The sequence below is a fragment of the Nylanderia fulva genome, unplaced genomic scaffold (assembly GCF_048542155.1).
Source record: "Nylanderia fulva isolate GAGA-0341 unplaced genomic scaffold, ASM4854215v1 Scaffold1, whole genome shotgun sequence".
Lineage (NCBI taxonomy): Eukaryota > Metazoa > Arthropoda > Insecta > Hymenoptera > Formicidae > Nylanderia > Nylanderia fulva.
The window spans coordinates 3,181,935-3,206,336 of NW_028189192.1; the positions used below are offsets into that span (position 1 = coordinate 3,181,935).

At 34.2% G+C, this 24,402-nt stretch overlaps 7 protein-coding genes across 9 annotated transcripts; 3 read left to right on the forward strand and 4 right to left on the reverse strand.

The window, feature by feature from the left end:
- Positions 1-291: 291 nt before the first annotated feature.
- On the reverse strand, positions 292-3,415 carry LOC114928381 (ubiquitin-like protein 7). The gene is made up of 4 exons (XM_029299529.2): positions 3,034-3,415; positions 2,561-2,766; positions 2,290-2,426; positions 292-2,142 (listed from the first exon to the last, which is right to left on the reverse strand). The coding sequence occupies exons 1-4, from the start codon at positions 3,179-3,181 to the stop codon at positions 1,521-1,523; spliced, it is 1,113 nt and encodes a 370-aa protein (XP_029155362.1). The 5' UTR covers positions 3,182-3,415; the 3' UTR covers positions 292-1,520.
- A 204-nt stretch (positions 3,416-3,619) lies between these two features.
- Positions 3,620-8,477, forward strand: LOC114928380 (uncharacterized). 2 transcript variants are annotated; one of them, XM_029299527.2, is made up of 12 exons: positions 3,620-4,066; positions 4,216-4,310; positions 4,383-4,537; positions 4,671-4,801; positions 4,871-5,006; positions 5,079-5,460; positions 5,581-6,116; positions 6,459-6,831; positions 6,939-7,267; positions 7,361-7,595; positions 7,685-8,043; positions 8,132-8,477. In XM_029299527.2, the coding sequence occupies exons 1-12, from the start codon at positions 3,988-3,990 to the stop codon at positions 8,160-8,162; spliced, it is 2,841 nt and encodes a 946-aa protein (XP_029155360.1). In that variant the 5' UTR covers positions 3,620-3,987; the 3' UTR covers positions 8,163-8,477. The 2 variants fall into 2 exon arrangements, with proteins under 2 accessions (XP_029155360.1, XP_085335759.1); XM_085479633.1 differs by lacking the exon at positions 8,132-8,477 and having other exon boundaries at positions 7,685-8,047.
- On the reverse strand, positions 8,472-10,481 carry LOC114928387 (protein FAM177A1). Its single transcript, XM_029299533.2, has 3 exons — positions 10,096-10,481; positions 9,436-9,561; positions 8,472-9,351 (listed from the first exon to the last, which is right to left on the reverse strand). Exons 1-3 carry the CDS (start codon positions 10,468-10,470, stop codon positions 9,079-9,081), a joined length of 774 nt encoding a protein of 257 aa, XP_029155366.1. The 5' UTR covers positions 10,471-10,481; the 3' UTR covers positions 8,472-9,078.
- Positions 10,482-11,082: 601 nt separating this feature from the next.
- fzr (fizzy and cell division cycle 20 related) lies at positions 11,083-16,304 on the forward strand. Its single transcript, XM_029299458.2, has one exon. The coding sequence runs from the start codon at positions 11,356-11,358 to the stop codon at positions 12,835-12,837; it is 1,482 nt and encodes a 493-aa protein (XP_029155291.1). The 5' UTR covers positions 11,083-11,355; the 3' UTR covers positions 12,838-16,304.
- nop5 (nop5 ribonucleoprotein) lies at positions 15,852-18,714 on the reverse strand. Its single transcript, XM_029299672.2, has 3 exons — positions 18,503-18,714; positions 17,966-18,042; positions 15,852-17,875 (listed from the first exon to the last, which is right to left on the reverse strand). Exons 1-3 carry the CDS (start codon positions 18,545-18,547, stop codon positions 15,910-15,912), a joined length of 2,088 nt encoding a protein of 695 aa, XP_029155505.1. The 5' UTR covers positions 18,548-18,714; the 3' UTR covers positions 15,852-15,909.
- Positions 18,715-18,897: 183 nt separating this feature from the next.
- On the forward strand, positions 18,898-20,072 carry ND-B12 (NADH dehydrogenase [ubiquinone] 1 beta subcomplex subunit 3). Its single transcript, XM_085479691.1, has 2 exons — positions 18,898-18,983; positions 19,369-20,072. The coding sequence occupies exon 2, from the start codon at positions 19,369-19,371 to the stop codon at positions 19,666-19,668; it is 300 nt and encodes a 99-aa protein (XP_085335817.1). The 5' UTR covers positions 18,898-18,983; the 3' UTR covers positions 19,669-20,072.
- Positions 19,482-24,392, reverse strand: LOC114928457 (meckelin). 2 transcript variants are annotated; one of them, XM_029299676.2, is made up of 13 exons: positions 24,089-24,392; positions 23,856-24,017; positions 23,368-23,669; positions 23,028-23,222; positions 22,694-22,945; positions 22,468-22,622; positions 22,243-22,408; positions 21,851-22,135; positions 21,062-21,529; positions 20,711-20,979; positions 20,450-20,630; positions 20,113-20,323; positions 19,482-20,042 (listed from the first exon to the last, which is right to left on the reverse strand). In XM_029299676.2, the coding sequence occupies exons 1-13, from the start codon at positions 24,318-24,320 to the stop codon at positions 19,819-19,821; spliced, it is 3,102 nt and encodes a 1,033-aa protein (XP_029155509.2). In that variant the 5' UTR covers positions 24,321-24,392; the 3' UTR covers positions 19,482-19,818. The 2 variants fall into 2 exon arrangements, with proteins under 2 accessions (XP_029155509.2, XP_085335823.1); XM_085479697.1 differs by having other exon boundaries at positions 22,468-22,646.
- Between the last annotated feature and the right edge of the window lie 10 nt (positions 24,393-24,402).

Below are 24,402 nucleotides of genomic sequence, written 5' to 3' on the forward strand. Positions count from 1 at the left end.
ATAGTTTAAAGAGACTTAGCATGTCCAAAAACAAGTCGAAAAGTCTTAATAAATATTTTTCGGTGCGCAAATAAATCATTTTTGAGATATTTTTATATACTTTTTTATTTTTTATTTATTCATTGTGATTATAGGTAAATTAAATTAAATTATGAGATATTGCAAATATCTCAAAAATGGCTCCTTTGCGAACTCAATGTTTATTAGGACTTTTTAATTTATAAATATACATGTATATAAAAATATACATATATACATTTTTTTTTCAAAAATATCTACACTTACGAATAATTTCTCTAATAAATCTCTGTTTATATATTTGCGTAAAGTTTGCTTCAACCGCCGATAAAAATTGCTAATGTTTATAATTCTTACATAATCAATCTATATAAATTCTATAGAGATAAATGAGATTATCTTTACATTATTTACACATAATTATTGTTAATAACTCCTATAATAATCAGAATTGTGTTTTCCGATTTAATCATTCTCTGTGTAAATAATCAGATAAATCTTAGTTATCACCACTTATAAGACACTTAAGATTTTAAGAACAACACTTAAAACGATGACACATGACTGATACTTGCATATGTCATCTATGCACTATTGTGTTGATTTTCGCGACTCATTCGATTTCGCATTAATGCATACGTCACTGCTGACATGCATGACGCATTTATTCCGAGCATTTTTGGCACATCCACATATTGAAGCGTCATTCTACATGGCTCACATGTGTTAAACAGAAGTTTCTACTACAATTTTTGTCTCATATTGCATACATTTCTGAAGAAATGGTCATGAAAGCAATGTGAAAGATCTTAGTAAAGTTTATATGTATTGTATATTTATGTGTCAATTTGTATTTAAATCATTATCAAACTTTTACTAAATTCCTGATTACACGCGCCTTTGTTATGCTAATATTGGTTGTCTGTACACAGGCGCGTTAATAAAATTGGAAGAGATACAGTATCAATAGTGATTAGAATTTAGAGATAATTGTGACATATATGGGTCACTTAAAACGGCGAATTAGCATATAGTACAAAAAAAATTATTTGTAAAAGTCGATATTTTTTAAGCGAAACAAGATATAAAAATTATCGAAGATATAATTGATACATGATATTAATACAGAATTTATAATTTTAAAATTAATATAATTTTTAAACTAACTTCTGAAAGATCGAGAAATTTCATAGATTTTGCAATTATATATCATTAATGAAGATAGAAAAAATAATGAACAATATAAATAATTTTATAAAAAATTAAATATATATATATATATATATATATATATATATATATATATAAAAGATAAAACTTTCCTCAAACAATAATTTTTATACTTGTATACGAGTTTTATATACATATATAGTTCATTGATTCACACTATAGATCAAGAATAGTGTCACAGATATCTAAATTAAGATATCTAAAAATTTGAAGACATTATTTATACAAAATGTAATCACTTACAACTCTTGTCCCATTGTTCTTGCTGTCCATTAATTATCATTAAAACCGCTAAATACGAGTTCGATCGCCGCCTGCACGTCACCATTGGTGAATTGCAGTGCTTGAATGTTCACCGTATCATCTTGGAGACCCATTTCATGCATCTGTGCCAATTGCCGCTGCAAATCGGTGACCGGAGGTGAAAATGACGGTAACATCGGTGGCAGGGAAGCCATCGGGGATGCGGTTGCTTGTTGCGAGTTTGGATTGGTCGCGAGTGCGGCTTGTCTCATTGCTTCCATAAACATTTGAGATGTAATCACACCTCCGGTACTCTGGTTGCCAGTCACAGGTTGATTGGCACCACCGGATGTGGAGGACGGTGGATTGTCCGATCGTTGAGACGCCTGCGAATTCGCGGCGGCCGGCATGTTGGGAAAACGCAAGTTGTTATCGTTTACAGGATGCGTGGCGAAAAAGTGTGCGATGTCACGCGCCATCTCCTCCTCCAGGCTCATGTTATCCACGCTATAGGAGCGTGCGGTAGTAGGTTGCGAACTAGCCATCGAACTGCTGGAGGAGCCGCTGGAGGCTGCGTTTTGCGCTTCCTCGTGCACAGCCGCCGCGATATTTTGCGCTGCCTCGATTAGTACCGGATGCAACTCTGCTATTCTAAATATATAAAAAAATTTGAGTTGCACGAATTTCATACCAGCAAAGTATGAAGTTATATATATTTTTCTAGTAAGTTTTTGTATAAAATCATCGAATATATCAACTGATGAAAGTTAAAATCGTATATACAATCATATGCATCACCTTTTCACAGTGTTAACATCTGTGAAATGTGCCATTAAATCTGGATCCTGTAACATAGCAATGGCGACAGAATCTTCATGCAATCCAGGAGAGGAAGATATAATATTGTCTATCACCTCTGGTCTTTTACTTAAACGCTGAAATATATAACAATATTTATGTATAGTTTCTTTATTAATATTTGACAATTGTATGATTTATAAAGAAAAGAGAAGCAGAAGTTGATTAAACAGATTAAAGTAGAAAAATTATTTCAATAATAATAAATTACATGTAGAGCGCTTCTATATGCAGGTGTCTCATTAAAAGCTTTAAATGCTGATGACAGCTGTAAAATGCAATCTTCTGATATAAATCTCTTTGGTACTGGTGATTCTGGTTCCTTCTTTCTCAGTGCATGCACCATTGATCCATTTTTTAATCCAATGGATTCTACTGTTGCATCATCCTCAAGTATAAGTCCACAATAAATGAATTCTGAAAGAGGATAAATATCATTTCATATTAATTTATTCAAATATTTTTACATTAAACATTCTAATTTTCAGATTTATCTTATAAAAGTTAATAATTTTAAAAAATATTAAATAATAAGAATATTATTTTTTTTCTAAAATCTTTTAATTACTTTATATATTGATATATCTTAAATTTAAATAGATCTAAGTTAGTAGTATAGTCAATTTGGCTAACAAAGAACACAAACACCCTGACCAAGCTTCAAATAGTGCAAACTCATTTTACCCAACGAATCCTTGGACAGGTTCCATTTTCCCGCGGCTTCCCGTTTCAGCTCTTCCACTTTCGTTTTTAGATTTATGCCACTCAACGTGATCGGCATAACCATCTCAGAATTTATTTGTATTCCAAATAATAATTCCATGGTCATCATAATTAAATAGGTTATAATTCACAATCTGTGACCGTTCGATTATGTCTTTAATATTCGATTACGTACTTATATATTTGGTAAATTTTTTAATCAAATTACATAATCATTGGATTTTCTTCTCATTTCACGTTTTATCACACGTTTTTTATGATACAAATCAATGCGTAAACATCACAACAAATACAAATTCACCCGCAAAGTGACAGCCACGATGAGTCATAGATCTAATAGCAAACCAAGATGTGCATGCTACTTCAAATTTTTTATTTTTCTAAAAGTATGTTCCTTTTGATGCTGTGAAAGTTTCGAAGTATTTGACCGACCAATCAGAAATCTCTGCTTCTTTCGTTTGTGATTGGTCGATCAACGTCAAAAATGCAATGTTGAGTTTCCCGCCTTTTCTATTCTAGCTAGGGAATTTCTTAAATGGTTAGAAAAACATTGGACGTAAATACATGAGGAAAAAAAAATCAGATATACAAGTTTACTTTTTTTCTCGCGCATTTGAATTTTCCGTTATTTATATACAAATACAAAAATGCTTTTGAGGTGATGTAGAACTCGTAAATAACAAACGTACATCTTTTTTGTTGATAAGAGAAGTATACGTGGCAGGACTGGTGGGTTGTCAAGTTATCTATATACGTACACAACATCCAATAGCGCGTCTTGCCGCTATTTAATTTGCGCGAGCTCGACGATGACCGGCGTGATTTCTGACAGCTGACAGCGGAATAACGTCCCGATAATGCCAGGCGACGCGCTGCCCTGACCCTCGCTAGCTGTAGGCCGAACTTCGAGCAGAGATGCAAGAGATTTGCGAGAATATTCGCACGGCGATCGAACACGGACGAACCGATATTGTCAGATCACTCTTGGACGCGTGTATGTATTGCAAACGTGTCGATGCGACCGAGTATTTATGACGTTTTCGTATTAACAGCTCTGTAGCACGAAATTCCATGTTGTTGGAATTATCTTTTCATTTATATTATTTGCCGTCTTCTTTATTTCGTCGACCTTTCTGCCCATAGGTGAGAATGGTAATGCGACAGAAGGGATTACGAGAGATAAAATATTAAATCACCCGTTCTTGGAAGGAGGAACTTTCTTATCATATGCCTCAAAGGTATAATATTTCATCGTTTGTTCTTTTCTTTTTTTTCTTTAAATTTTCTAATTTAATTGTGCATGTTTTTAGACCAATCGAGCAGATATTGTACGAACTCTCTTAAATTGCGGAGCTGATCCAGCTGTACAAAATGCAAACGGACACAATGCAGTAGATGTTGCCTCTAGTGATGCAATACGACGTATTTATATAGAGGAATTGTTGAGGGCAACAGCCGCTTCCGAGTATGTAAATACTTATCACAATTTGAAAGTTTCTTTTTTCCTTATATAATATATTTCCTTATAATAAAAGGTATAATAATTATCTATATTAATTACAGTATCAAATGTTTTAAGCATGTGTTTTTTTTTATAGGATAGATAGAGTGGTGCAATTGCTGGATGCTGGATTAGATGTCAATTCATGGGACTCGCAAGGTAGTAAGAACACGCCATTACATTGGGCAGCATGTTATGGAAACAAAGAAATTATTGCGTGTTTACTCGGTAATGTATAGATAACTAGACACAATGGTTGGTTCAATAATGCTTTATTATACTAGAATCTTTATATAGATAAAGGAGGCGAGGTAAATGCTGTAAATGGATGCGGCGCGACGCCGTTGCACGATGCCGTAAATCGTGGTGATGTCGCTATCTGTCAGGAACTGTTGCAGGCTGGTGCAAATCCTCACATACGAGCTACTAAAGGGTGTGTGCAGAGTAAATTAATCGTATGAATGTATTTTTTTTGAATATAAAATGCAAAGGTAATTTTTTTCAGAACGTTTGCGGGAAAAACGCCGTACGATCTTTCTAGAAAGAAGCAATCTTTGCATTGTTTCTTTCAGAGATTTATATCAAATTTCTTATTGAATGAAAACGAAACGATGCACAGTCCCCCGATGCCATTTACGGAGACAAACTTTTGTCAAAAGAGTCTCTCGAGCAATATGAGTCAACTATCAGTCGAATCTAACAAATCATTGGATCCGGTGTACGATGTGCCTTTGCGTGATACTGGCACAGAGAGTCCTAGCAAATCTATTCCTGATAAAGGAAGCGTATATAATTTGCTGTGGCCACAGCCAAAGGCTGTGATCGAACTGAAAAACTATACGGCTCCATTTATTGCTGGAAAGGAGCTTTTTATATCCATAATACAAGTAAGGAAATATATTTATTTGTGCCTTTTTTAAAAAATTATAAAAAAACTTCTGTATCTTATTAGAATTCTCTACAATTTTATATTTAATTTCTTATTGTGTGTACAATTTATTTACTAGGGCAGTGAATCTGTACATAAAATATTGGATGTTTGGGAGATCAGTAGAACGCATTTGCTCGAACTGGGTCACGATGTAAAGATTGGCGAGGTGCAACCTAGTTGCGGCAAACTGCTTAACGAAAATACGATAGAATGCATTGTGAATAAGAATCTATTTAACATTACGGACGGTTATCAGCTGCATATTACGCAAAATTGCATCAAAGTGAGCGCCGGAAGTTTGGCGGGGCTGCATTACGCGGTCTGTACATTTGTGCAGATTCTACGTTTGAATAAGAATCGGAATAGATCGGATCTGTGCGAAATAGACCCAGTATTTATAAAAGACGAGCCAAGATTCACACATCGTGGTATACTGTTGGATATCTCGCCCAGAGGACGTATACCAACACTAGAATATCTTCTGCACACTATTGATCTACTTTCGTCATTCAAAATCTCGCATTTACATCTCTATTCCAGACTTATACCGAATTGTGACTGGCAACTCTGCTATTCCAAGTCTGAGATGGTAACTCTAGATAGATATTGCAGGTGCGATTATATTTTTGTAGAAAAATCAAAGTTTAAGTTCAATTCTAATATTTTAATCTTAATTATTCGAATTATTATTTTTACTTTTAAGTATATCGATCTATATTTATATATATAATAACTCCTCTCTCTCTCTCTCTCTCTCTCTATATATATATATATATATATATATATATATATATATATATTCATAATTGTGTTCTACATACATATTTATGTACGTATACATATTTATTTATTGTGCTATTATTTTTTAATGTTTATTCTAATTCTCAATGATTAAATTAAAAATTAAAAATTTTTGTTTAATACAATAATTGAGAATTTACATCAATTTTTCAGGGATCGACATTTAGATATAGTGCCCACATTGGATGTCGATTCTAATGTCGGTCAGCATCACCTGACACAAATGTGGCCTATCTTCCAAGAATTACTTGCGGTATTTCCCAGCTTGAGTTACGTTCATGTCGGACCGCGACTGGCCAGTTTATTAGTGCAAGCTGACAATTTTGACTTGAACGTGTCTATTAACGATACGATCGAAACGGACATGTCGGAAGTGTTTAAATCCTATTCGTGCCTTCAAGAACTCTGGCATATTCTCAATTTAAGCGCGAATACGACTCTATTATTATGCTCCAATGGCTTACATTCTAAACCCGAGTTTCACAATGTTCCCACGAATATTATACTCGTTGAATACGGATTTCAGGTAATGCTAATTTTTTTCACGATTCTTATTGTTAGTGATAGATTTGTAGAAACGTTTGTAAAAAAAACGTGTACGACATTTACTAACATTTACTAAATATCTTACAGGCTGACTATGATTTCTCCGAGTGGACAGAAGCATTCAGAGTGGCAGGTGGTAACGTTTTACCAAGCTCTGGCACAGCTAGTTACAATAGCTTAGCAGGATGTCCGGCATCAACGTATGCTAACACGAGGAATGCGATAAAGACCTCTTTAGAGCAGAACTCGATTGGTATCGTTGTCGCACATTGGTCGGGTAGTCATCACCTTACACCACATCCTTTTGCATGGATCGGATATTTAGTGGCGGCTGGTTTAGCTTGGAACCCAATGACGGAAATAGACTTGGGTCCTGATGACAATTACGATATACCTGAATTATCTGCATCAATTAGGTAACAATCATTGTAAAATTTGTAATCATGCATTATTATTGAATCACATTTATTGCTTGCTGAGCTTAATAAAATAGTTGTGTCACTTTACAGGGAAAAATGTATCACGAAATTATTAGACGTACACGTATTTCAAGATTCGGAGTTTAAAATCGGTAGCGCGATATTGGAATTAGGACGTTTAGATACATTAGTATTAACATTAAGCAAAAATCAGGCAGTCAAAGATCTGCAACAAATACCGGATAATCGCGGTTCCACATTGTATAGATTATTAACCGATCCAGATAATGTGAATCTAGAGTATCTATCAGCTGATCTATTCGCTGTAAGTACATTCGTTTAAGTAATAAATCCTCAGATCTTAAGAATGAACGACGATAAATTATTCCATTGCAAACAAATTATTTTTTGCAGAAGATGACAAAGCAGATTAAACGAATATCCCATTCCTTGTATGAGGCAAACTTGACCTCCAAGTTCGCATCAATGGAGATACAAGAATTACAATTGACCTCCGATCTTATGCTAACGGCCTGCAAAATTGGCAGAACGTTGATCGGAGTCGGTGTAAATCCGAATAGTAATATGGGGCTCGCAGTCATCAATCTAGGAGTATGTAACTTACCGCCTACTTTCCGAACCGATATAGCGAACAAGATGTTGGCTCACATAGAGCAATATAAAGGCTCTTGGCTGCAAAGGCATTTGCCGCAGGGCCTTCAAAGCTCTTTGCTAGTTTTAACTAGTGCACTGCATAGATTCGTGCCAGAAACGTAATTTTTTTCTTTTTTTTTTCAAATATATTTTTTATTTACACTGAGAACATTTTAAAGAACATGAATTTTTTAAATATTTTTACAGCGATTTGGAAAATTACTATTGTGCAAAATGATACGCTAAGTAACATATATGTAGAATTCTAAGGTGATACATATATTGAGAGCAATATGTACTTGAATCTATATGTTATATTGATTACTATTGTACATTATGTGATATGTTTATTGATATCTAATTTGCTTTACTATGATTTATGAAACTAGTTTTCTGAAGAACTTAGTTTTCTGAAGAAGAATAGTTTTCTGTCGAGAAAGCTATTTTATGTAAAAAAAAATTTTTTTAAATGTTTATTTTAATGCACATATATTAATTTAATAATAATAATGTGAGATCCATGATTGATATAATTAAAACAAAATAATTTATATATTTGATGGTTATATTATTTATTCCCATATGGACATATGTGCAAATGCAAAGCTCGAAATTATTTTACAACGGCATAATATATTTTTTATAATACCAACATATTTGATACAATTATCATATATCTTATAAGAAATATATATAATTCATGCAATAAATATATATATAAAATATTAATTTACAATTAATTATTTAATTATTTTTATGAAAGATAAAACATTTCATATTGTAAAGTTATACATATGTATATATATTATAACAATATTGAATAGTCAATTTTAATTTAAACCACTTTCTCTTCTTTCATGTATTGCATATATTGTAACCTTATTTAATTTTTTTTATCAAATCCTTTCTTTATATAACTGTTATTTTACATTATTTAAAAGTTTATTTAATATTATATAGAAAAATAGCAGATCAATTTACTTCCATTTACATATTTGTCAGTGAATCTTGAATGTAATGGAACAATAAATATATTTCATATTTTTTCATCTTTCTCTATCAAAATTATACATATTTTAAATGCTTTTAAAATAGGATGTTTATAATACATATCTTATTAACAAAAATTTTCTTAGAATCTATTCTTAATATCATTAATTATGTTCATTTGACAATATAATATCGTTGCTTATAAGATTATTTCTCTTTTTTTCGTTCCATCCACCCATCTCTAAGTCTTGCTTGTTACACATTTCTCTTTCAAGGGCTTGTAGTCTATAAAATTCATTGATCTCAAATTGATATTTGGGTGCTGTTATGCCAAAAAAGTTGGCCAGACATTCGCCAACATAATCGCAACCATCTAACATTTTTGAACTGATCCATGTAGTTTGATGCCACGCCCATGGTAACCAATTCATATTTTTCTACAAAAAATATGTATAATCATGTATCATTTTATATTTTCATTGTAAAACTAATTTTGCTTCATGTAAAAATTGTATAATTACAGTATCTATCTGTGACACGGTTTGATTATTTGGTACATCAACTTCATCTTCCGAAGAATATTCCTCCATTACACCATCCGAAAATTGCAGTACTCTCTTTGGTTTCTTGCTTAGTTTATGTGTGCACTATATTAATATTTATTAAAATTTAAAGTTTATTACATTTAAGTCTATTAAATTATACTTTATATAACTATTATATTTATAAAAAAGATTAATTTTTAGACTCAATTCTAAGAAATCATAATATATATTTCAAATTAATTATTTTGCGTTTTATACAAAAAAAAACATGAAAATATTTAATGTCATTAAAGATGATTTACTATTATCTTTATGATTCTTTTCGTACAAAATCAATATTGGTATAGGTCTGTTTTTTCAGGTGAATTGCTGCACTAATCCAGAGTTTATATATTTCCTTCCAAAGATAAAAAAAGAAAACAGACCTATTTTCATATAATAAAATATAATCAATATATAGTTTACATAATCAAATTATGATAAAATTTTATTTCCACAGTATCTAAAGTTTTTTTCACAAAATGTCAGCTGATTATTTAAATTTTTCCTGATATTAAAAAGCTTAAAAAGAAATGAAAGGTTAACCAAAACATTAAACGGATTTCGATATATTTCATCGACGAATTATATATATACCTGCGTCTCGATATCTGAATTTTCCTGCAGATTAACGTCACTCAAATCACAAGCGTCGTCCCTATCTGACGTCATCGTCGGCCGTATTTTACAATAAACAAAACTATTTGACCTGCGTCGCGCCTTGACAATCCTCGACAGCACATCAAATAAATTTTCTCTCTCCCTTTGTTTACTATGATTCATCTGCAACGAACGACGTCGGAATACAGTGAACGCTCGCGATCGTGATTTCATTGGTGGTTTTTTCGCTACGTCGCTCGACGATACGCTCATAATAACAATGTATTTCGCAATGCACTTTATTGTTTCACATTCAAAAATTGCAATTCTGCAAACGAGTTTTGCAAAACTTTTCCTCTCTTTCTCATTCATCGATAACTGCATCCGTGCATGCGCAGCTGCATAATTGCCGCATTGGCATAAGGTTAAAAATCGATTAAAAAATATATCTATATATATAATATTTATTTTATAATAATCATATATGTTTGTTAATAGAAAAGAACTTCAATATTATTGCCATTTATTTTTTAGCATAGAGAAATATTGTTCATATTTATTAATCACTTTTATTTTTATCGTCAATTTATTCAATTTATTTAAAATTAAAAAATTAAATAATTAATTGTTATATAAATTAATATATTTATTGCATAAATTAATATATATATATATATATATATATATATATATATATATATTTCTTACAATTTACAAGATATATGCATGATAATTGTATCAAAAATGTGTTAAAATTCTATTGTAAACATATATAGTTTTCATGAAAAAGGAGAATTACAGAAAATTCCATTAATTTTCCATTTTGATTTTTTATTCAATATATTATTATAATATCCCTTTCTCGTTCTCTTTTACTCCAGTCAAGAGCAACTCCATATTTATATCTCGCACAAAGTCACCGAGCATTTTGATTGGTGGACACCAGGGTGAAGATTCGAGAGCGAACTCTCGATTAATCGAAGATCGATAAGTCGAACTCGCGACGTTGAATGGCGACCTGACGGACAGAAGCTTGAACTTCTGACCGTCCTTCCGAAAGTCCAAACGGAAAAGTACTCCGGACAGAGAATGAGCCTCGGTGGATCGTGAGGCACGGTGACTTTCCGGGAGTGGATCTTGGAATCCAGCACAGCCGGGGTCGTCTGCGGAGAAGGAGAACGCGAATGATGCGAGTCCGGTGAGTCTTCGACGCTTCTCCTGAGCGACGAGGTGTACGGGAGCATCTTTTGTCGCGTCATGTTCCATCACGAGTACGAGAAACGGCTGGTGAAGCCGTTGACGGGAGACGGCTCGTCGACGACGACGGGGACGACGACGCTGTTACCCGGTGCCACCTCACCCATCTACTTCTCCCCCACGAAGACGTCGGCCTACAACAACAGCTACGACCGTTTCATACCCACTCGCTCGGGTAACAACTGGCAGACCACGTTTTCCATGATCAGCGAGAACGCTCGAGGTGGCTTGGTGGCGAAGAAAACGAGGGAGAACGGCGAGGGCAACCGCGACGCGATCGCGTATTCCTGTCTACTCAAGAATGAACTATTAGGAGCCAGCATAGAGGACGTCAAGGGTCAGTGCGAGGAGCGTAGAGTGCTGTCGCCGTTGGTGACCAAGAATCTCTTCAAGTACGTCACACCCACCAAGGATCGAACACTTTTGGATCAAAGCTCGCCTTATTCTCTGTCACCTCTCAGTGCCAAAAGCCAGAAACTACTGAGATCACCCAGGAAAGCGACCAGAAAGATTTCGAGAATACCTTTCAAGGTGTTGGACGCGCCAGAGCTGCAGGATGACTTTTATCTCAATCTGGTCGATTGGTCTTCCCAAAATGTTCTCAGCGTTGGGCTGGGAAGCTGCGTGTACCTATGGTCAGCATGCACCAGCCAGGTGACCAGACTGTGCGATCTCTCCAGCGATGGCAACAGTGTCACCTCCGTTGCCTGGAACGAGCGTGGTAATCTGGTGGCAGTAGGCACACACATGGGCTACATACAAGTGTGGGACGTGGCGGTGAACAAGCAGGTCAGCAAACTGCAGGGTCACAGCGCGCGAGTCGGGGCTCTGGCGTGGAACGGAGAGGTTCTCTCGTCTGGCAGCAGGGACCGATTGATACTGCAGAGGGACGTCAGGACTCCGTGCGTTGTTGGGGAACGACGACTCGGTGCTCACCGTCAGGAGGTCTGCGGACTCAAGTGGTCACCGGACAATCAGTACCTGGCATCTGGCGGCAATGACAATCGGCTCTACGTGTGGAATCTACACTCCCTCTCGCCGATTCAGACGTACACCGAACACCTGGCGGCAGTCAAGGCGATCGCCTGGTCGCCTCATCATCACGGCCTATTGGCGTCCGGTGGCGGCACTGCGGATCGTTGCATCCGCTTCTGGAACACGCTGACCGGCCAGCCGATGCAGTGCGTCGACACTGGCTCGCAGGTCTGCAACCTGGCCTGGAGCAAGCACAGCTCCGAGCTGGTCAGCACGCACGGCTACTCGCAAAATCAGATCCTCGTGTGGAAGTACCCGAGTCTCACTCAAGTGGCCAAGCTCACCGGTCACTCATACCGGGTGCTCTACCTGGCGATGTCGCCGGACGGTGAAGCGATCGTCACCGGCGCGGGCGACGAGACTTTACGCTTCTGGAACGTCTTCAGCAAGGCGCGCAGTCAGAAGGAGAACAAGTCCGTGCTGAATCTGTTTACGAGTATCCGGTAAACTGCGATCGGACGACGATCATCCTAATAGAGCATCGCGAATCGACGTCATCTTTTATTATGTATTTTGTACATATATATTTACATATATATAAATGAATATGTAGTATTCTCTATCAAAGAACTTTATATATTATATATAAAACAACGTTAATAAGTAGACAGAGAATATTTAGGGAAAGAAATATAGAAGTAAGGATTACGCGGCGTTCCCAACGTATAGGATAAGTTTACGGATTCTTCGTACAGCTTGCAATATGCGTTGAGTACTTGTGTGCAATACTCGAGTCGTTATTCTCCGGTAGAGGATACATCAATTGTATGCCCTTACAAAGGAAAAGAGAACTTTATCCATTCCGGAGGCTATCGCTGCGAGACGCTTCATATTTTTTATGCACTTTATATACACTTATTTTTATACTACTATATAGTTACACTATAGAATTGTGAATACATTTGAGCAGAGCGTCCTGGAAAGCCCAATCTTAATCATGACAAATCTGATGTCGATTTTTTTTCTTAACCAGATTGTTAATATCCTAAAATTGTAAGAAGATTAACTGAGCTCTCTTAAAATTTAATACAATTAAATCAGTTTTTATTGTTTTTTATTATTAAGTTTTATTATTATATTATTTTGTTTATAGAGAAAAAGAGAGAGACTCAAATATAGATTTTATTTTTTTATTTAATGAGACAAAATTTTCATTATATAATAACTCGACTTCAGATTCGTTATTAAATCTAATCAAGTCGTTCTAGGACATTCTGTTTAAGTTTGGATGCACCTTTTTTATCGCATAAGATTGCAGGGCTGCGTTCGGAAACGTCCTTAGAGTGCATTCCTTTTCTTTCTATATCACTTCTTGTCTGTGATATAGAAAGAGGGAATATACTCAGAGGACGTTTTCGAACGCAGCCCTACATTCAGTATATAGGATTATAATGACGCTGCGATTTCCTCTTTATTTTCGATGCGACTTCCTGGTTAATCGCCGAGCGTGAATGATAGGCGCGTATATATGTGTGTATATGTATGTGGGTACGCATACATTTCGTATCTAATTCATGATTCACGCAACGATTATAAACAGGAAGGCATACCGGAAGTAAAGAGAAAATGTTATTGCGATTTTATGAGTACTTCATTCTATTTTAAAAAAAGATACATCCAAACTTCTTACAATAAATTACAAATAGAAATGTGTGCTGTTTTTTCGCACGATTTGGACGTGTAATTGAAAATTTGAATAATGAATTATTTTACTTACCAATGAAAATGAGATAAGATATATATGAAGACCGTAGATGATATCAATTCTATTAGATAATAATTGATATTGTGAACGAGAAATAGATTATATGTAGAAAAAATATATAATTTATCATCATTTGAAATGTATCCGAATGTGTATAAGGGACATAATATTTCGAAATTTATAATATAATATAATATTAAAATAAGATAAAAAGTAGTAATAGAGAGAAAATTAATATACATGGTATTAATATGATGCAAATTAAAGTCCACTAGTCAAATTTTTTTCGGACTATAAATTTATTGATATATTTTTTTAAAATAATTATTTCCCTTTTACACACATACAATGTTACATCATTTTCTAATTATAATAAGATCTCTTTTCCCAAAATCAAAACATACATGTTTAAATATACAAAAGTAAAGCTATTCAATTACATATATTTTCAGATATTTTATCTATTATCGATGAATATATACTATATTTTTTATTGTGATTACTGATATATCTGATAGAAATGATACTGTTTGTGGTCTTACAATTAGCAAATGTGCGAATTATTTAAATGTTCGATAAGGGCAGCATCTTGCGTTACAAAAAGATATATTTTCTTTTTGTGCAAAATGTGTGAAGTCTAGTGTGTGTATTGGATACCCAGACAATGAAAATTTATTAAATCTATGATGTATTTTGTAAATTTAATATCTGTCGTTACGCATGCATCAAGATCTAATAAATAAAAATGAAATACCAGATATTTATATGCATATAGAAAAAATAAATACCGTGGAATATATATTATTGTTTTCTGCAAATTATATGCACTAATAGTATCATATAATATTAGTTTCCAAATTGCGTGCAATGTGTTCTCGTAGAAGACACTTGATTATTTCTTACTCTGTGTTATTTTTGCGAGTCACACCGAAATGCAATCATGCTAATCACGATCAAAATATCTGGTTTTTAACGAATAGGAGTATATTGTAATGCAAGATATTTAGTCGGTTAGTTTTGTAACTCTATCATTTCTTTTTCTTAATGACACAATCGTATATATAATAATCATATTTGTACAATCTAATTATAGTTTGTTTTCAGAAAAATATGAAAGCGCAAAACAAAGTATATATTAATATATATATATATATACAAAATATAATTATACTTTTAAAGCTATTGCATAACTATTATGTAACTGCCTGCAAGTCAAATAAATATTAGAATAAAAAAATTGGTAGATTTTGACAGATATATTTGAATCTTGTGCGATAATTAAAATAATCCTATTATAAACAATAACTCAAGATAAAGCAAAAGACGCGACTAAAGTAATTCGAGAAAGATAATGTCGAATCAATGGCACTGTAAAAATAAGTTTGAGAAGTATATATGTATAATTAATGCATACCACATATATATATATATATATATATATATATATATATGGTGTGTTCAAAATATACAATTACATATAAATAGAAATATAATTTATATTATCAACAGATAAAAAAGTCAGCTAATCTCATCAACTTTGGAAACTAATTTAATTTTAAGATTATATTTTTAATATATTTTAGTTATATTTATATATGCATTAATTTATTTATGAACATTATACAATATTTTACATAAATCAATCCTTCAATAGAGAAATGTTATATGCATCAACATATTTATGAACATTATACAATATTTTCTAGAAATTAATTCTTCAATGTAGGAAGCGGGAAAAGTAGAGGATATCGATATATATTTTTATTTTATTTCTTTATTCATTACTTTACAAAACAATTATAGAGGAAATTATTTTAATGATCTTGCGTCTTTTTCTTCTTTTTTTTCTTTGATACATTTAAATCCGCTTCAGTTTGTGCTTCTTGCACACCGGAAGATTCACCTGTATCTTCCGTTTTATGACCTGTGCTATGTTTCTTTTTCTTTTTCGTTGAAGCCTGCAACTCTTCTTTATTTTCCAATTCAACTTCTACGGTATGTCTTTTCTTTTTCTTCGATGGAGTAACCATTTCCGTTGTTACTTGTATCTCCTCTTGCGCGCCAGATGCTCCTGCTCCTTTGTCTTCCGATTCAATCTGCATGCTACGTTTTTTCTTCTTTTTCGATGTACTTTCCGTTTTTACTTGTACCTCTGTTTCTACTTGTGCTTTCGTTTTTACTTGTATCTCCTCTTGCGCGCCAGAAGCTTCTGCTCCTTTGTCTTTCGATTCAATCTGCATGCTACGTTTTTTCTTCTTTTTCGATGTACTTTCCGTCTCCATTTCTTCTGCTTTCGTTTTTGCTTGTACTTCTTGCACACCAGAAGCTTCTCCTACTTCTTCCGATTGCAACTTTGCGCTACGTTTCTTCTTCTTTTTCTGTGTACTATCCGTCTCTGTTATTTGTACCTCTTGTTGCACGCCAGATGCTTCTCCTTCTTGCACAGGTTCTAGGCTATGCTTCTTTTTCTTCTTCTTCTTGGGAACTTCTTCGCTCTCCTTAGACTCAATCACCTCAATCAATGGCCTCTTTTTCTTTTGCGTTTCTTTGCTCTCCTCAATATCAATCTCTTCAATCAATGGTTTCTTATTCGGTAGAGTTGAGTCGACGGATACTGAGTACTGCTTGTATTCGTTCTTACTATGATACTTTTCGAATTTTGCCTTTGCTTTAGCCGTTCCACTGATCCGGCGTATATTACCTTCCTCGAGTTGCTTTAGTCGCGCCTCGAGCTTTGCTCTATGTTGTTCGCCGAGATCGTAGCTTGTACTGTTTCCTAATGCATCGACTCTGGTCGCTAGAGAAGCTTTCGCCGCCAACATCCTAGATATTTTACCCTTGTTCTTATTTGACGATAGTCCGACGAGTTGTGAATGATAAATCAAACCGTATTTGGGTGTCTTCTTTCTCGACTTTAGTGCGCGAAATAGCGCTTTTTCTGCGCCGAGGATCTGCAAAGTGGACGCCGGATGTTTGGCGAGATTCGTCAAAGAGCCGGCCTTCGATATTAGACGCGCGCCGACTAGATCGCCGACGAGAATGGACAGATTTGGAGCCAGCGCAATCATCCTAGCACTCAAGTAGTTGTTCAAATTGGCTCGATACCGGTGGAGCTCGATTATCTCCTTGCACAAGTATTGCATGTGCTCGGCATCAAATTCCGAAATCTCCGAGCCCATTGAGGTTTCCGCGGCCTCCTTCACTTGCTCTTCAATCTCCTCCGTCAGAATATCCGACAGATCGCACGAGCGGGCTGTCTCTCGTTGGCCGATTATCCGCATCGTTTTGATGTACTGAATGTTGTCATTCACGATTCTGCCCAGCTCGGGAAAGTGCCAGCCGTACCATTCCCGTGCTCGCATTATGTAGTTGTTGACCTCCTTATCCAGATCATCTAACAAGCATACTCCTTGTATTACCATGGTATCGATTTTGTCAGGCGAGAACTTGAGTTTATATCTGGAAAGACTGTGTGCTAAACCCAACTGCATGGCAGACATTTCCCTCTGGCTCACTCCGGTCACAAGATTGTTCACCTGACTCCTGATACATCTCATCAACTCTTGTACCGCTGTATTACTGACACAGGACAATTGCAGTTTGTCCCTAATAGCGCAGCCCAGTTTTGCATCCGCAACTGCTAACTGTTCATGTATCTCAGTGCAGCCATTCCTTAGCGTTCGTTTCAAAGACTTGGATAATTTACTTTCTACAAGAGCTGTTGTAGCAGCTAGTGCTTCAGTGGTGTCCTCAAACTGGTGAAAGTATCTCAATTGAACTCTGTAAAATGTAAAAAATAAACATTGCTTAATAAATTGTGATACAATCAGCAAAATAATTATGTGAAAAAAATTGTAGAAAATAAATTACACTCTACTGGCAGCTTCGGGAGTTTCAAAGTCCTTGTAAAGGTCTTCCGACTGAGCGAGTCTGTTTTCATCTAGCAGCTGAGAACAAAAAATGTATGATTCAGTGAAAATTTGGACATATTAGATAATCTTGGTAGAAAATACATGTAATTAAAATAAAGACATCCTAAAATAAATCATATACTAATATATTACAATCAAAGTTAAATATTTACTTATTGCAAAAAATGTGTATACATATATAAAAGGAAACATCTCGCTCTTGCTTTATCTTCTCCAAATATGTTTACAAATACAAATCAAAATGATTTAAAGCAAGATTATAAAGATTCCATGTATTGTTATAATAAATTGGAGATTCGTACTTTATGTGCTATACTTGTTCTAGTATTTTTAATTAACAAGAATTTTTAAAAATCTGTAACAAGTTACTTCTTTTTTTATAAAATAACTTTTCTATCCCATTCATGATAAAAAAGCAAAAAGCGACAAACTACCACGTGCATTGTTCAGGTTAGATTTAATAAATGCGATTTACCTTGAAGATCGCGTATCCAGCCGCAGTCTCGAACAGCACCAACATGATCGCTGTTTGTTGTATTTGTTATTTGCTACTCGTTATCTTCATTTAATAATCGCAATAAGTTCAACGAAGCAATTTCAACTCCCCTTTCGATCGGCTTCTTTTCCGGCGAGAGGGAACACGAGATATAAAATCTTGGAATTTATAGTTCTCTCCTTTGGTTTCATCTAAGTATTTTATATTCTCTGCATACGCTATTCATGTGGTTACCTATGATTGGCGCATCTTATATTTGTCCAAATCTAATCGATCGATTGGCCAATCAGTATCGAAGGAAGCTTTGCTTTGATTGGTCAAATGCTTCACAAACTTTCACTAACGAAATACTCTTCAAGAAATGCACTTGCCTATCTAAGTCAACTTTAGTGAACATGGCGTAAGAGGCATCCTAGGTAAATCCTAGATTAGTAGGATTTAAAGCAAATTGCTGTGAAAGGTAAATTATGTAATTTAATTAAAAATTTATTTATCAGATGTATGTTCATAGTAATGAGTATTTCTTCATAGCAATGTAACGATATATTTTATCCTGTTGAGGTATCTCTGTCATTTGCAAAGTCAACAGTTGCAAAAATTAACCTTTATATTATAAAAGAACATGTATAACACAGTCAAATAAAATGATTGAAAATCATATGATATATATTATGAAGTGTTACATCATAGTATTGTAAGAATGTTCTATTAATATACAATATGAAATTGATGTTTATCATGGTTGTTGATCTGACAATGAAAGAAAGAAATATATAAGTACTCAGTACATGTAAAACTTATATACATATAACAACATAGAATTTGACATGATATGTTTTCTGTAGATGGGAGGTCATAAGGCTCCACCATATAAAATACCCAACCCTGAGATTTATAAGGTGGAGGATGTGCCGAAATTGAAACGTGTTCAAGAAGAGTTAGCCAAGAAAGGACTGAAGGATCCCTGGTTGAGAAATTATGTGTGGCGCTACCAAAGCACCCAATCACCGTTTATGCGTGGACTTGTATGTTTAACTAGAGGTTGGAAAATTGGTGTACCAGCATTTCTGATAACTATAGCTGTTGAACAATATTTCGGGATTGACTACTCAGGTCATGGGCATCATGATGAGGGTCATCATTGATATCCAGTTTCTATATTAGTGATACAGAATAGTAGAAATATCACTGTAAAGGGGTATCAGAGCTATGAAAATAAATCGTGAAAGTGATATTTAACATTTGCTAGTTGATATTTGTTTAAATTTTTAATATTATTTATATAATCGTTATGGTTACATTAGAAATCTTTTATCCAGTAATGATTTGTTGCACAGATTTCTTTTAATATTACATTTGATAATTATTAAGAATAGTTGTGATATAAGAACTGTTGTTATGCAAGCAAAAATGTAAGAATTATACATTGCCAAAAAGAAGGCAAATACAGTGATCTCGAATGTCGCCAACAGCCATTCGTTTCCGTAAAGTATCACTTTGTTGAAGGAATAATTGTTATCTGCAATAAAATTGCTATTAAAAATGATAATTCATTTTTGTAATTATCAGGGATTGATAATTTGCATTACCAATATAGAAGACGGATTTATCTTTGGCATTTACGAAAAGAATATCACATATTTTCTCTAATATATGTTGTTCTTTGATTATATAATCTTCATTTTCCGAATAATGATCAAGAAATTGCATTAGGAACAATCTCACTTTTGATCTGGTTTCTGATAATTGTTTCCAATTTTTAGAAGGTGAATTATTCCCTTTTAAAATTCCTATGCTTTCCTGTGAAAAAAATATATAATAGATATTAAATGCACAATAATTACCTACAAAATGCATAACATTTTTGTGCAAAAAATAATAGAAAAATTGTTATCTTTAATTTTTTTGTAACAATCTGGAACATACATTATCCTTTTGTCTCACGAATTGATCATACAAAGATTTAAATGACTGGGTCAACGATACTATAAAAGTCTGATTGGTTGTGCCGGGTACCAGACCTCTGTGTGCGCATAAATTATCTTCCTCCTTTTTCAGATCGCTTATCAGAGTAGGAAGATCAGTGTCCGCGAATCCATGTACCGATCTATCAAAAAGTAACAAATATTGATTATATTTCTTTCATCAATTTTATTTTGCAATTGACATGTAAAAACAATTAATTACCTTCCATGGATGTAAAAACCGTAATAATTGTGCGCCAGGATGAACACGCTGATGTTCGCGACTGAACATAGATCTACAAACTTTTGCAGTCTGTTTCTAATGTATCTTTCGTAAAACGTAACGCGGATTAACCATTGTGCGAAATATACGAATGTATACACGAACGTGCAGATCGCATATCGTAAAGTAAAATTATCGTTCGCTTCGGAAGATTTATCCACGGCGGTCGATTCCGGTACAGCCAGCATCCACGATTCCAAGTCGAATATCTAAAATAAGACACGTGAACGTATCATTTCACCTCTCGTGCGACAAATGCGAAAATGTCGTTTAAACCGTCATGTTTAAGACCTGTAAAATACACAGGGTATAAATCGATTGCAGAGCCGCGTTTATTTTTCTTCTGGTTTGCAATTTGCACCACTCGTTCGCGACGAAGTAGGTTCTCCAAACGCTGATTGGAAAATTATGCACGTAGCTGTGCTCGTTCATTTCTCGCGAGGGAGATCTCGCGAGCGAACAGACGGAAGAGTAATCCGGAGTATATTTCTCGATCGAGGAAGACTTGGATGTCTCGCTCGGACTTGCGTTTCTGTCCGTTTTCCGCGATCTTCTCCTTCGTTTGGACGCGATTATATCCGACGTGATTTTCGAGGACTTGCCTTCACCCCTCGGAAATCTGTTGGAGTATAATTTCCGCAGAGAGGTATGTGGAGAATCGTATTTCGATTCTTTGTGTATCGTCCTCGGTTGTTCCCAGTCGATGAAAAATATACTTAAACCCCAATGTTGATAGATGAATCCTATCATCTCTATAATCTAAGATTAAAAGAGAATATCAGAATATTTTTTTTTTTTAATATTATATATTTTATTTTAAACTGTTTTGATTTTTTTGTGTCTCTTTTACATATACATGGAGAGAATTTTCTTTTAGAATTTATTTTGAAAATCATAGTAATCGTAGGACAATATGGTATTGGAAGAATTTTGTAAGAATTTCTCTAATTAATATTTATCACAATAAAAATATTAATATTTTTCTAACAATAAGAGAAAATTCTCTCTGTGTATAAAATAGTGAAATCGTATTTTCTTTATCAATTTCGTGTACATAAAAGTATCGCGTTAAGTACTTACTTTAAAACTGAATGCTATAGTTATATATGTTTGGATCCTTTTCTCACTATCTTCATCGGGAAGTAGAATATACGGTACAGTTTGGCCTTTGTAAAAAATGAATAGATATACACATACGCTGATACACACGAAAGTAATCATATTTCCAATCGCGCCCATAGCATAAATAAAAAACCATAATAAAACTGCTATACTAAGATTGCCATTGTAATTCCATTTGTAGTAATTCCATGCTCTAATGCTGGAAAATATCAAAGCTACTCCTGTCAATACTCCAATAGTTATCTAAAAAAAAAATATATATATATATATATTTTTTTTTAATGTAAAAGGGAGAGAAAGATTTAGAATGGATGAAATCATATTTTTTTAATCGCTATGATTTTTTTTACCTCGACATTATAATCTATATCGTTATCCTTTAATATAAATGTAACTTTGTAATCTATTACAACATCGGAGTTGTTGAGAAAATCTTGATATGTCAATTCATCATATTCCACAATCACAAAGGGCGCGAAAATTTTGCCATAATCTTTTCCACTCTGAACGTTTACTCTGAAAAAATTTGCATTATTTTTTGTTTATAAAAAGCGTTTTCTATAAAAATTACTTACAAAATAGTCAGAGATTTCATGTATCGAAGCACGGAAAGCTCTGGTGCTTTTGTGAATCTACTGTTCATAAATATTGGTAACGCTTTGAAACCGCTTACATTATCGACCAAAAAGAACTTTCGAACCAACTGCTGTCGTAAAACTTCCTTAATATTCTGGAAAGAAACATATTTAAATATCTTTGGTTATTCTTATAATTATTATTAAAATATAATGTAAATTTTACCTGATCCGCCGATTTAACAATGACAGGCAATGCATGTATAAAAGATTTATTGTCCTCTTTAAAAACTAAGTAAGGAGACAGTAATTCTATTTGTGCGTTCAATAATTCAGCAGCGGTGGTCCTGCATTTCTTATTGAAATTTATACCAAATCTTACGTTTCTCGAAAATTGACAAGGCAGAGTCGGTCTGCCTATTGATAAAAATTCACCATTCAACGCAAATCTTGCGATTGTGAAATCCAAAATGCTGCTCTAAAAATATACAATAAATAATTTTAAAGAAAATATTTTTTTATATAATCGCATAAAATATGTGCACATTTATATACTGTACATTATCTCCTTTTTTGAGACTGTATCTCTCGGATATTTTCGTGTTGTTCATTATTGCTATAGTGTTTTGTTTACTGTAAAACAACCATACAGGCGCCATAGATGTATGCATAAAAAACATGCAGGCTATACCGTCACTGTAAAGAGTCAAGGCGCATATATTTGACAAATGTTCACATGCCATTCTATCTTTTTTCTAAAAAAAAAAAATTATTAAGATTGTTATAAAATTATTATTAATATAAATATAATACTTTAATAAATTGTGCACAATATAATCATTAGTATCACTTTAATAATTTTTTAAAAAAGTTTGAAGCTTATATACATATATCGCATACCTTACAGAGATGTACTGCTATTTGCAATTCGCCTCTCAAATAATAACTATCTACGCTTTCGCTTCGAAATTTCATCAAATATGTGCTTCTGATATCCGGCCAATCAGCTACATCATCCTTATGTAAACAATAATTTTGTAATCTTATATGTGTTGTGCTTGGACATACGCAATTAACGTGGCCGCTATATTCGCGGCTGTCACAGGGCAAACATTTGGAACAGTCGGGAGATGGATATGTACCTTGGACGCATGTTACACAAAGTACAGTATCCAGCAGCACTCCATTAATATTTCTGTCCACTGTAAATAATAAGATAAAAATAGTAAAATTTATTTGCTAACATACTAATAAAAAATAAAATCATAATGACAGAAATGCTGTTATAACTATCTTTTTTAATTAGAATTATGTCGATCTTGATTTTAAAAAATTAAGTTAATTAAAAATAATGAAAGATTAAAAAAAAGAGGAATTATTAAGATTACATTTTATTTGGTTCGTAGAACATTTGCACGTTGCATTTGCGTGCAGGATGCAGTCTCCTCCATCGGCGGTCACAGTCATGTTAGGACCGCAGGTGGCGCAAAGGGGATTTCCGTTCTCGAAACCGATCGTCCTGCTGAATTTGTCGCACACACATCGCAAGCCTAACAGAATAAAACACACATGAAAATAAATAAAAAATTAAACAAATATAATAATCACGAGATAAACTTACGATTCGCGGCTGGTTCGAGATTTTTGCTGCCGTTGCATCGCGAGCAAGATAAGGAAACGGTATCGAAGTACTCGTCGTATTTACACGAACTTGATTCCCAGTACTCGAGTACCTCATTATTCACGTTGAACGCGTTCGCGGACGTCGAGAAAAGGATCGCGATCAACGTCAGATGACGATTCCGGCTGCTGCTTCGGGTGTAATTCATATTTGTTTGCCATACGGTCACCATGCCGACGTAAGTATCGGTCACCCGTTATGCGTCGGTTCCCTATCGGGGAACTCTTCAGCTACATGGCCGCAAATCCGAATTA